This window comes from Sturnira hondurensis, unplaced genomic scaffold, assembly GCF_014824575.4.
Source record: "Sturnira hondurensis isolate 20B ecotype Veracruz unplaced genomic scaffold, ASM1482457v3 Scaffold0006413, whole genome shotgun sequence".
In the NCBI taxonomy this organism is placed as follows: Eukaryota; Metazoa; Chordata; class Mammalia; order Chiroptera; family Phyllostomidae; genus Sturnira; species Sturnira hondurensis.
This window is the reverse complement of record NW_028079044.1, coordinates 53,293,054-53,305,113: the sequence shown is the minus strand read 5'-3', so window position 1 is coordinate 53,305,113 and position 12,060 is coordinate 53,293,054. Positions and strand designations below refer to the sequence as shown.

Here is a 12,060-nt window from a genome sequence, read left to right as displayed (position 1 = left end):
TGATGGGGCCACCCGAACCCTTCCTTCCCCACCTTCGCCCATGAGCTCCAGGGGTGTTGACACTGAGAGTGTGGCCGATAAGCAGAATTATTCACATGAGTGATCAAGTCAATTGTTAATGGACATTTGACTCATTATTATATATGTTTTTAGTTTAGAAAGAGCGGGAGGGGGAGAGAGAGGAACATCGATGTGCAAGGGAAACGTCGATCTGTTGCCTCCTGGACTCAACCCACAACCTAGGCGCATGCCCACAACCTAGGCGCATGCCCCGGCCAGGAGTGGAACCTGCGAGCTTGTTTTGGCGCCGGCAGTTATTATTATTTTTTTAAAGCAGTTAATCCTGGGGACAGAGAGAACAGAGAGACCATTTTTTTAATTTACAGAGAGAACAGAGAGACCATTTTTTAAATTTATTTATCTTTAGAGAGGAAGGGAAGGAGAGAAGGAGAGAAATAATCAATGTATGTTTGCCTCTCGTGAGTCCCCTGCTGGGAACTGGCCTGCAACCCAGGCGTGTGCCCTGACTGGGAATCGAACTGCGATCTTGTGGTTCGCAGGCCCGCGCTCAATCCACTGAGCTACACCAGCCAGGGCACCATCAGTTATTTTTAAATCTGCTATTATATGTTTCTTTCTTGGGGCCTTTGTTTCTACCAGCTCCCACTACCCCTTGTTCAGATATCTTTGCGGATGTCGACCTTGAGGAGAAGGTTTTGTTTTCTTATCAGTCCCTAGTGAAGAGGAAGTCTGGTCGTGTGCGGTGGTGACCTTTGACTTTCTTTTGAGCGAGCGCATTATCAGCCTGGGTGTTTATCAGCCTAGATAGAAAATGGACCGTATATTTATTTCCTTGTTATTAATGTGAGAGAGAGATTGATCAGCTGTTCCAGTTCTCTGTGCATCATGGATTGATCCCCGTGTGTGCCTGAGCCGGGCTGGAGCCCGCAGCCTCTGTGCATCCGGGTGACCGGTCAGCCCAGCTTCCGGGCAGGGCCAGACCATGCATCTTGGGCTGTTCGGTGGGCAGTGGCGGGAGGCCTGGTCCGAAAGACGCAGAAGCAGTGGGAAGGCGGGGGTGGGGGTGGTGGTGGCTGCAGGTCAAACGCCTCAGGCTGCAACAACCTGGTGGGAACCTCCAGCTTCAACCATTACCAGCCTCCTTGTAACCTAGGAGACCAGACTTGGGAGGTACCCATCCCCCACCTCCCAGGCTGAAGACTGCCCCAGACCAAACACATGGGTCCCACCCTCCTGTGTTGCAGTCCCTGTACGAGGGCCCCACCCCTCCCCTGCCCCTCAGTGTCAAAGTCCGAGTAGATATCACAGCTGCTATTCCATCTGTGTCACAGTTACAGCCTCCACCCTTCCTGTCCTGTGCACAGACTCCCCCACCCTGCTGGCCCTCCGGGCCTAGTGCGCTCCTTCCAGTGCCCAGTTGTCTTCTGCTTTGTCCTGCTCCATGTGGGCTCTGGACTCAGGTCACTTCGTGCCCCAGGGTCCCACAGGCTCCAGTCTGTTTTTGCTCCTGGGAAGTGGGTGGGTGCAGTGTGGCCCGCACTGCGCCATGTGTGTAGGGAGGGCAGAGCGTTTTCTGCGGGCATGACTGAGGCTGGGTGCCAGTGCACCCCAGGGCCTGGATCGGGGCTCCCATCCAGGACTGTCCATGGGCCTGTTGTGGCCCTGGCACTGGCTCCAAGGTACTGGGCCATGGAGGGGGGAGGCCACTTGAGGAAGGGCCCTGGACTGAATGCCCGGCCAAGAGCCAGCTCAGGTAGTGGTGGTGGCGGTGGTGGAGGGAACAGCTTGCAGGCAGCACACAGTCTGGGACATAGAGGGGACAGACTCATGCCCCACCCAGGAACAGCCAGGCCTTGGGGCTCAAGGGCTTCATGCAAGCCAGAGACACACTGGACAGACAGGTCCCCCTGGACCTTGTCACGTTGCTGCTCATTGTCCCCTTTGCCCTGGTTCCCACTGTCAGCTGCTTCTCATCAAAGGGGCAGGTGCTGGGCTGGGGTGGGGTGTCTGACTGCCAGGCCCCTCAGGGTCCCTTTGTCAGGCCGACACTCAGAATCTGCCCCCCACCCCATGGGTCTCAGGCTCCCAGGGCTGAGCTCCAAGGATAGGGTCTCTGGCATCACCTGAACCCACCCTAATACCACAGGTCCAGTTGGCCCTGGCAGGTGCAAAGACCATGGGCACTGGTCATGTGCTGGCTTCCGGTGGCAGGTTCAAGGAAGGTGGCTCTGCCTTTGTCCCAGGGCACAGGGCAGGGCAGGGCAGAGGGCGTAGCCAGAGGGTGTGCAGGCAGTGGAAAGAGCCCACTGAGGTCCCAGCCACAGCCCAGTGCTCTCAGAAGTCCTTGGACAAGTCACTCCATGAGTCAGTTTCTCCATCTGTGAAATGGGAGCAGAGGCTCTGGAAGTGCCCATGTCAGGGCCAGGCACCCTGCCGGACCCAGCGGGTTACTCCCAAGGATGGGGAGCTCACCCAAGTTTCAGGAGCTGAGCAGGGAAGGTATCTAAGGCCAGGGTGGGGGGAGGGGGGTGGCCAGAGGGATGTTGTGAGAAGCATCCCCTGAAGAAGCAGTGGGGACCTTCTATTGTAGCCTGGGTCCAGAATAGACCTCCAGCAGAGAGCACTGTGGGGAGGAGACCTGGCCAAGGTATGGGGGGGAAGGGCCTTGGCAGAAGCTGAGCAGACTGTTCACGCCCCTTCCTCCCAGGGCCTTTACAGCTCAGTGACCCCACCAAGAGGTGAGTGACACCCCCAGACCCACCCCAGCCTGAGTCCGAGGGAGATGTAGTTTTGGTCCCTGGGAGGACAAAGACCACTGTCTATTTTACAGGGGGGGGGATGGGGATTCCAAGGATGGAGAGAAACGTCACAGGTAACGTCTGGTTTTGAATCTGGACCCTTGGAGGTGAGTTCTGTCTCCCTTGGGCGGCGGTGGGACCTGGTGCTCATCAGAGACACCCTTTCCCCAACACACTGAGGCAAAGGCCTCCGGAGGCCCAGGAACAACGTTTCATCTGGCCTCCCGGCGGAGCACCCTTCTCTCCCCAGAGGGATTGCTCCCGGAATCACTGAGGCTCCCCGGGTCAGAGGTGATTCCTGCACTAGGGGCAGGGGAGATGCCTGCGAAGTTGGGGGCTGGTGAGGGAGGGGCCACTGTCAGCGGGGCCAACGGGGAGGGAGCTGAGCTAGGGTGCACAGCTTGAAGGTGGTCCGGGCCAGACCTGGGTTTGCGGAAGGGCCAAGCCTGAGGAGGGACTTGGAGGGGTGGGGCCATGTTGGGGCGTGGTTTAGATGTGGAGGGGCAGGACTAGGGCTGGGGGAAGGGAGTGCGGAGCTTCCATGCTGCTCCCAAAACTATTCCACCGAGATGGCATAATTGGTAATTTCAGTACTGCGAAGAAGCAAATCTGGAGGAATCCTGAGACAAAGGAGAACAAAATGCTCACCAGACATCTGGGAGGAGACATTTATGAGCTTTAAAGTGAGGGCAAATCACCCACAAATTCAGGAGGCTGGGAGGACTGAAAAACTCAGCCCGTTGAGTCCCTGAGCTGGCATTAGAAATCCAAAGGCCAAGGTTAACCCAGACACTCCCGTGAGGGTGGTGTGTGCGGCCAGGAGCCCGGGAGGGGCAGGGGCAGTGTGGCCTGGGAGACTGGCCAAGGGAATAGGTCTCCACCTCCTGCAGTCTCAGCTTTGCAATTGCTCCCTTAGGGACAGCGGCCCCAGCAGGCCTTGAGGGGGGCCAGAGGCGGGGTGCAGGTGTGTAAATGCCTTGGAGGGGCTGGAGGAAAACATATCGAATGGTCTCCATGAAGCCCCCACTTGCGTATTCAAGGTGATTTTTTGGTTATTTTTTTCTCCTGATTATATTCGGTCTTTTATAAATTTTCTGTTAAGTCAGGCACCAATAAATTAAAAGCCTGTATTATTTAAGACCGACATTCAGATGCTATTTTAGTTGATAAGCAGCATTTATTTTTTAGAAAAATATTTTATTTATTTATTTTTAGAGAGCGGGGAAGGGGAGAGGGAGAGAAGGATCAATGTGTGGTTGCCTCTTGTGCGCCCTCTAGTGGGGACTTGGCCCACAACTCAGGCCTGTGTCCTGACTGGGAATTTAACTGATGACTCTGGTTCACAGGCCAGCACCTCAATCCACTGAGTCACACCAGCCAGGGCCAGCAACATTTAAAAAAATATTTTAATGTTAAAATGGAGATTCTGCATTGCCTTGAAATTTATGTCATCTTGTTTTTATTTATAAAATACTTTTTTTTTTTTTGCCCTGGCTGGTGTGGCTCATTTGGTTGGAGTTTCATCCTGTAACCAAAAAGTTTCCAGGTTTGGTTCCCAGTCAGGACACATACCAAAGTTGTGGGTTCGACCCCCAGTCCAGGTGTGTACAGGAGGGAACCAAGTGATACTAATATTTCTTCCTCTCTCCCTTCCTCTCTCTCTCTCTCTCTCTCTCACAGCAATGAAAAAAATGTCCTCAGATGAGGATTTAAAAAAATAAATTTTTTACAAGGAGGAAAATGCCTTAACTGAGTTCCTAATTTTAACAGGCTCGGCCACACCTTTCGTGCAGGTGAAACTATGAGTGAAGTACCATGGCTCTGAAATCGACCTGCTAAAGCAAGACCGGCACGTAGAAACTGGGGGCTGCTCAGGCCGCTGCTTAGTCTGTTAGATTCGGAAGCAAGTCCAACGTCGTCCTCTGGAAGCAGAAGTCCTCCTTGTCCGGGTCCGATCTGTGCAGGGCACACACACAGATATCAGGCACTGCACTTGAGTGAGAGAGCTGGGGAGGATGGGAGGTGGGGGAATAAGGCTGTTGCCCGAGCAACGGTGTGAAAGTGGGGAATGGCAACTAAGTTCTGTCTCCATGGAGACTGTATGGGCTGAACGCCAACATTACTCAAGGTGGGCCCACCCTGATGGACGGCAAGGTCCCAAAGGAGCCCATAAATAAAGGTTGGCTACGGTGCTCTGGCTCCTGAATAATCCCATATTCCTGATTCTGGCTCTCCCCAACTCCTCACCCTACTAGAATATTCAGGATGGGGAGGAGGAGGGCTGCGGTGGAGGGGCTGGCTGGGGGCTGTGCCCTCACAGGTCTCCGTGCTTCAGGACCGGACCCATGGCGCCCAAGAAGAAGAGCGGGCAGAGGGCGGCGAGCCGGCAGGGCGGGACGGAAGACAACGCCGAGCCGCAGCTGTCGGAGCGCGCGCAGTACCTGCGGCGGGAGTACAAGCTGCTCTCAGAGCAGCTGGACGCCTGCGAGGAGCGCGTAGACCTGGTACTGCAGGAGAACGCCTTCCTGGACTGCGAGGCGCAGCGCCTGCGCGAGGAGAACCGGCTCTACGCCAGCTACGTGAGCGCGCACGCGCAGCGCTGCGCCAATGCCATTGTCCGGCTTGAGGACCAGAACCGCGTGGACCTGACGCAGATCCAGTGGCAGCGGGCCGATCTCGAGTCTCTGTATCACGGGCGCGAGGACGGGGTGCGCACGCAGCTGCTGGAAATGGAGGCGCGTGCGGCTCAAATGGCGCAGCGGGTGCAGGAGCTGCAGCCTTACAAGGCCAGTGCCCGCGCGCCTTTGGGCGGGTCAGGCGGGTGCGGGCGGGCTGGGTGCCTGCGGCGCCCGGGCTCTGACCATTGCCACCGCTGCAGGAGCTGCAGCTGGAGCAGCTGGCTCGGATCCGGACGCTGGAGCGCGAGCTGCTGCACATGAGCGTGGAGCATACGCAGCAGCTTCACCGCGTGAAGCGGCTCTTCCTGGAAGACAAGGCGGCCTTCGAGCGCGAGGCGCGCCAGCGCGTGCAGTCCCTGGCGCGGCGCGCGGAGCGGGAGGCTGCGCGCGCGCTTGTCATGCACACGCAGGCCATCAAGGCAGATAATGAAAGGCTGCGGGAGGAGCTGCTGCGGCTGCTCAGCCGGGCCCAGCTGCTGCATGACAAGCGGCGCCAGCTGCTGGAGCAGCGTGAACAGCTGCGGCATGAGCACCAGGATACATGGGACCTGGCAAAAGTGCACGGTTGGCTGCTCCGGGGAGCCAGGGGCCCAGCATTGTGGCAACCGCCCTCGCCTGCCTCTTGCCCGGGGTCCTTTGCCTCCCCCAGCGGCCCGTCGCACACGGCCTCCCAGAACCTGTCTCAAGTCTCTTTGACCGCGTTCTCCAGGATCCCGTCACTGATCCCGTTGTGTGTGGGCTCCAAGGCCCCGTCGCTGGTCTCAATGAAGGAGAGTTCATGGATCTCATACCAGGACTTGTTGCAAGCTAATGCCTGGGTCTCATCCTTGGCCCGGACCCACGCTGACTCCCGGGTCCCATCCTTGGCCCCGTCCCGCCCTGATTCCCGGGTCCCATCCTTGACCCCGATCTGCCCTGACTCCCGGTGCCCGTCCTTCGCCCACTCCTGCCCCAACTCGGGGGTCCCATCCCTGGCCCCCGCTGGCCCTGACTTTCGGGTCCCATCTCTGTCCCGATCCCTCCCTGGTTCTTGGATCTCTTCACGGATGCCATTGCAGATGGCCTCACACACCACTCCCACTGCCCCGAATCGGGCCCTTGCGGTCCACCAGTCGAAGGAGACTGTGAACACTGATGCTGCACCCTGAATCTACCCCGAAGAAGGTGGGGGGATCGGTGTGCAGGACGTTTATGGTGAGTGCAATTGTGAATAAAACTGTGACCACACATACACACACGCCATTCTGGCACCGCCTGCCTTGCTGCTCCAGTGTTTCCTGCCGGCTGAGGGATTACTTATTCTAGCTTCCAGTTTTAGCTTGATGCGCCCTCCGCCCTGTGTGTTAGCCCGGATTCAGCATCCCTCCACACCATGGCTGGTCTCCGGCTGCTCCAGCAGGGGCAGAGAGAATTGGCCACATAAGCATCCTGCTCACTAGGGTTGACAGGTGGCAGAGACAGGCATTGCCCCTGTGGCCATATGGTGGGGAGCAGGAAAGGAGTCTGGGGGCTGCCCTGCTGGGCAGCCCCGCACTGTGCTCTGGAGGACTGGCGGTGCCAGCTGCGGTCGGGGATATCACTGGAAGCCACCGGAGGTTTTCTGTGTAACCTCTTCCAGGGAAAGGGTAATTTTGTATTTTGATATAATTTCCAGTTTAGAGAAAAGTTGCAAGAATAGTGCAGTGAGGTCCTTCATACCATTTACCCAGATTCACCAGCAGTTTGCTTTCTACAGCTTTGGAAGGCAGTGTGTGTGTGTGTGTGTGTGTGTGTGCGCGCGCGCACACCCCCCCCCCAAATGTTTTAGATTAGGTTGTGCCCCTTCACCTCCAATAGCGTTTCCTGAGCACAGAGACATTCTCCTATGTTACTGCACCCCAAAGCTCCGAGTCAGGGAACTGCGTGGAGCAAGTAGCATTAGCTGATCCACGGTTCCCATGAAAATGGCACTGTCACTAACCACAGTGCCCTTGGTGGTCACCCACTGCCAGGATTATGCACGTTCAGGTGTTAATCCCAATGTGCTCGGGCCAGTTCAGCTTTCCATTAGGTGTGGCCCGTATTCCTTGGTGGCTTTCCCGGAGGCTGCCTGGCTTTCTGAGGTGGCCAGGCCCCTGTACCATGAATGCTGGCGCCAGGGCAGCAATTTCTTCCTCCACAAAGAGGGGAGGTTTGGGGTTTTTTTTTCCCTTCTCTGATTTGTTTTTTTTTAAGATTTATTTATCTTTAGAGGGGAAGGGAAAGAGAGAGGGAGAGAAATATCAATGTATGGTTGCCTCTCATGAGTCCCCTGCTGGGAACTGGCCTGCGACCCAGGCATGTGCCCTCACTGGGACTCAAACCTCGATCGTGGGGTTCGCAGGCCCACACTCAATCCACTGAGCTGCACCAGCCAGGGCAGAGGGCAGGTTTTTAAAGGGCTGGGTTTTTGGAGGAGAGCTGGGTGCACTTACTATAGGGTGGCTGCAATGCTGTGGCACCCAGACAGTGAACCTGATGGCTCAGATTGGACAGCCTGTGGGATGGGATGGTGTGGGAAGCTGGGACCTGGCGAGTCCAGAGCACAGGTTGAAGATGAAGCCCCTCTTGGCCAAAAGCAGTGTAACCTGGGCAGACCACAGAGAGGAAGTGGGTACGAGCCCTGCCCGACCACACTCTGCCATTTGGGGTCTTCAACACCCTCTAGCCCAGTGCTTCCTATGAAATAATGCCTGATCCCTGGCTGGTGGGGCTCAGTGGATTGAGTACGGGCCTGCAGACTGAAGGGTCACCAGTTCAATTCCCTGTCAGGGCATACGCCTGTGTTGTGGGCAAGGTCCCCAGCGGGGGTGTGCGAGAGGCAACCACACATTGATGCTTCTCTCCCTTTCTTTTTCCATCCCTCCCCCTCTCTGAAAACAAATAAAATCTTAATAAAATAGAGCCTGAGAAACACTGAAGTAGGCATTTGTCAGTTTCTCTTTGTGGTCGTGTGTTGACTTTATGTATTTTGAAGCAATTGTTCGTTGCTACCAGTTGTGACCTACTAGCCAGTTCTTTCTGCGAACTGAACCTCGTGCTGACCTGCAGGGCTCTTCCCTCCAACCGCCCTTGGCCTGTGTGCTGTCTGAGGCTGCTCCCGCTTTGCTTGCACCCTCTTCTGTGGGCGTCAACGTGGTATTTCAGATGTGTTCCAGGATACAGCATAAATGGCTCTCATATTTTAAAAGTCTGACAAACCTTGCTGTTTATCTTCAGAGTGTAGTTTATACTGGTTGAGTTGCAGCATTTTAAATGTTTAATTATTGTTTTTTCCATTACCACTTAGTCTGTTTACAGTCCTCTCCTTCTCTCCCACAGTCACTACACTGTTGTCCATATTTGCCCTGGCTGGTGTAGCTCAGTGAATTGAGCACAGGCCTGTGAAGCAAAGGGTCACTGGTTCAATTCCCAGTCAGGGCACATGCCTGGGTTGCAGGCCAGGTCCCCAGTGGGGGCCACATGAGAGGCAACCACACACTGATGTTTCCCACTTTCTCCTTCCCTTCTCCTCTAAAAATAAATGAATAAATAAAATATTTAAAAATATTTTTTATTATTATGCTATTACAGTTGTCCCATCCCCCCGTCACTCCCCTCCACCCTGCACACCCCAACCCACCTCCATTCTCCTTCCTTAGTTCATGTCCATGCGTCATATATATATAAGGTTTTGGCTTTTCCATTTCCTATATTGTTCTTAACCTCCCCCTATCTGTTTTGTACCTAGCATTTATGTTCCTTATTCCCTGTACCTTTTCCCCCATGCTCCCTGCTCCCATGCCCTGCTGATGACCCTCCATGTGATCTCCATTTCTGTGATCCTGTTCCTGTTCTAGTAGTTTGCTTAGTCTGTTTTCGTTTAGGTTCTGTTGTTAATAACCATGAGTTTGTTGTTAGTTTATTGATCATAGTTTTAGTCTTTTTTCTGTTAGATAAACCCCTTTAACATATCATTTAGTAAGGGCTTGATGACTGATGAACTCCTTTAACTTGACCTTATCTGGGAAGCACTTTAATCAGCCCTTCCATCCTAAATGATAGCAGAACTCGGGGCGCCCAGGACTGCCAGCCTTCAGCAATGTGAAAAATAAATCAGTCCCTGCCTGTGGTTGACTCCCAGCAGCTCTAGCAGACTCACCACCTAAGAATCAAGTGTGCTTTCAAGTTTTACTGAAACATCTACAACGGTCTTACTATAAGAGAACATTTTCTCTCACTCCATGAGAGAAAACTGGGAAGCAGGCAGATCGCTGAGGCCACTGCCACGGGGCTCCTCCAAGGGTCCGCAGGGGGCTGGGTTCTGGGGCGGCCTGCACGGCAGGATGAAGCCGAGCTCACCAGCCAGCGACACCTCCCTCCGCGGGTACAGCAATGACACTCGGGAAGAGGGAGGAGCCCTTTGGGGACAGGAGGGCGCTGAGGAGCAGCCGGTCGCGGGAGACGAAGTGAGCAAGAGAGGCAGCCAGGAGCTTCGTGCCCGCAGTGGACCGCGGAGTGGGGCAGGCTTCGCGAAAACCCCGGGACGCCCGCGCTCGCGCCCTCACTGGCCGCTCCGCGCCGGAAGGGGCGGTGCCGCTGCGCCGCGGAAAGGCCCGGGCGCTGGTGCCGCCCACCACGCTCACGCCGCAGCGCGCCCCCGACGCCCCCGCAAGATGGCGGGGGTCTGCCCTGAGCAGCCGGAAGCCGGCCGCTTTGCTGCGAACAAGTGACTGAGGAACGCGGGGCGGACAGTCCTGTGGTCACACGTTAGGAGGGCGACCCTGACAGGACGGCGTGGGGACAGCGAGACGACCCCTGATTGTGGAGGTGAGAGGCGGGGGCGGGGCCTGGGGTAGGGAGGGAACGGGACGTGGGACTGCTCCGACCGACACCGGGCGGTCGGAGCGAGGGGCACGGGCCGGCGGAAGCGGTCCCGTCGGGGGAGAACCACCTTCCCGGCGGCGTCGCCCCCGAGAAGTCCAGGCTGGAGTCACAGGCCGTGGTCGAGGCCACCGGGCTTCGTCTTGCCGAAGACGAACCTCTGGAACTCTCGCCACCCAGGTGCGGACGGGCAGCTGGGGCCCGCAGGCGGCGAGCTTCCCCAGCGGAAGTGCGTCTCCCGGGCCGGAAATGGTGCACCCCCCTAGAGCGCCCTTCTTGGTCGCACCCCGGGCCCTCGAGGTGTGTTGTTCCCAGGCTCCGGCCCCCCCGGCCCCCCGGCCCCGTCCTCTCCGCCCCCCAGCCGTCCTGGTGCCGCCCCCGACTCGACCTGTGCCTGGGAGCCTGCACTGCCCTGCACTGGACTTCCTCGCTTAATTGTATTTTCTCTGGAGCTTAGATCTGTTTCTTCATTTGGGCCATATATATAAATATGTGTATTTGTCTCAGCTGGCCTGGGACGAATAGGCAGTAAGGGACGGAACCTTAGGTATTCGCCAGGTCCCGGCAACCTCCCTTGCTGCCTCGTGACGCGGTGTGTCCGGGAGGGGTCGCAGAGGGAACGGTGCCGCTTGCTGGGCTCCCCGCAGGCTTCTGCAGGCTTCCCTCGCTACCCGCAAGCAACCTGGGCCCTTCTGGTGCTGATTCCTGGGTGGGTGGGTTTGTGTGCGGTCTAGGAACCCATGGGTCTCTTCAACGAGTTATCCTGCCGCCCCAACCCCCACAGGTCTTTTTTTCTTATTAAATATTTTATTTTTAGAGAGAGAAGGGAAGGGGGGAGAGAAACATCAGTGTGTGGTTGCCTCTCACGCACCCGTTACTGGGGATCTGTAGCCAAGTCAGCTCGAAACCCAGGCACGAGACTGGGAATCGGATCCATGACCCTTTGGTACGCAGCGGGCCGGTGCTCAATCCACTGAGCCACACCAGCCAAGGCCCCCCACAGGTTTTTTCAGTAAGAGGTTCTGAGGCTTAATTTCCCCTGCCAGGACCCTGGGTTGCACCATCTGTCTTGATCCCTGCTTGTTCCTCCCAGTTTATCCGACAGAGAGGTGGGACCTCCCGCTCTGCCTGCTGGCCTTGCCCTGTGTCCTCTCCACGGGGGTGCCGGTCTCCACCCCTCTGCTGGTGTGGGTGCGTGTTTCTTCTTTAACTCATTGGTTGACAGACTTCCATACAGTTCTCTTCCATACAGTTCTATCTTCTGGCAGTTCTGGATGGGGTTTTTTTTGTTTTTAAATTTGTTCTGTTTTTGGCTGTGCGAGGAGGCACAGTGTATCTACTTACACCTCCATCTTGGCTGTTAAGTCCTGTTTTTACTTCTAATTGTGGTAAAATACACATAACAAAATCTTAACCATTTTTAGGTGTACAGTGCAGAAACGTTAAGTACATTCACATTGTGCACATAAGCTCACAACCCTTCATCTTGTGAGACAGAAACTAAACGATTAAACATTAACCACTTCCCCTCTCCTTTCAACCTCAGCCTGGACAACCATCTGTATTTATGAATTTGGCTTCTCTAAGTGCCTCGTGAAAGTGGAATCTCACAGTGTCTGTCTTTGTGACTGGCTTATTCCATGTAGCATGTCCTCAAGGCTCATTCATGAGGTGGCATGTGA

The 12,060-nt window shown here is 55.9% G+C and overlaps 1 protein-coding gene across 1 annotated transcript; it reads left to right on the top strand.

Annotated features, from left to right (window-relative positions):
- Window positions 1-5,157: 5,157 nt before the first annotated feature.
- CCDC166 (coiled-coil domain containing 166) lies at window positions 5,158-6,806 on the top strand. The gene is given in 4 exon segments (XM_037048997.1): window positions 5,158-5,605; window positions 5,698-6,275; window positions 6,529-6,578; window positions 6,581-6,806. Coding segments are annotated over 4 exon segments (1,134 nt in total). The 5' UTR covers window positions 5,158-5,164; the 3' UTR covers window positions 6,646-6,806.
- Window positions 6,807-12,060: the final 5,254 nt, after the last annotated feature.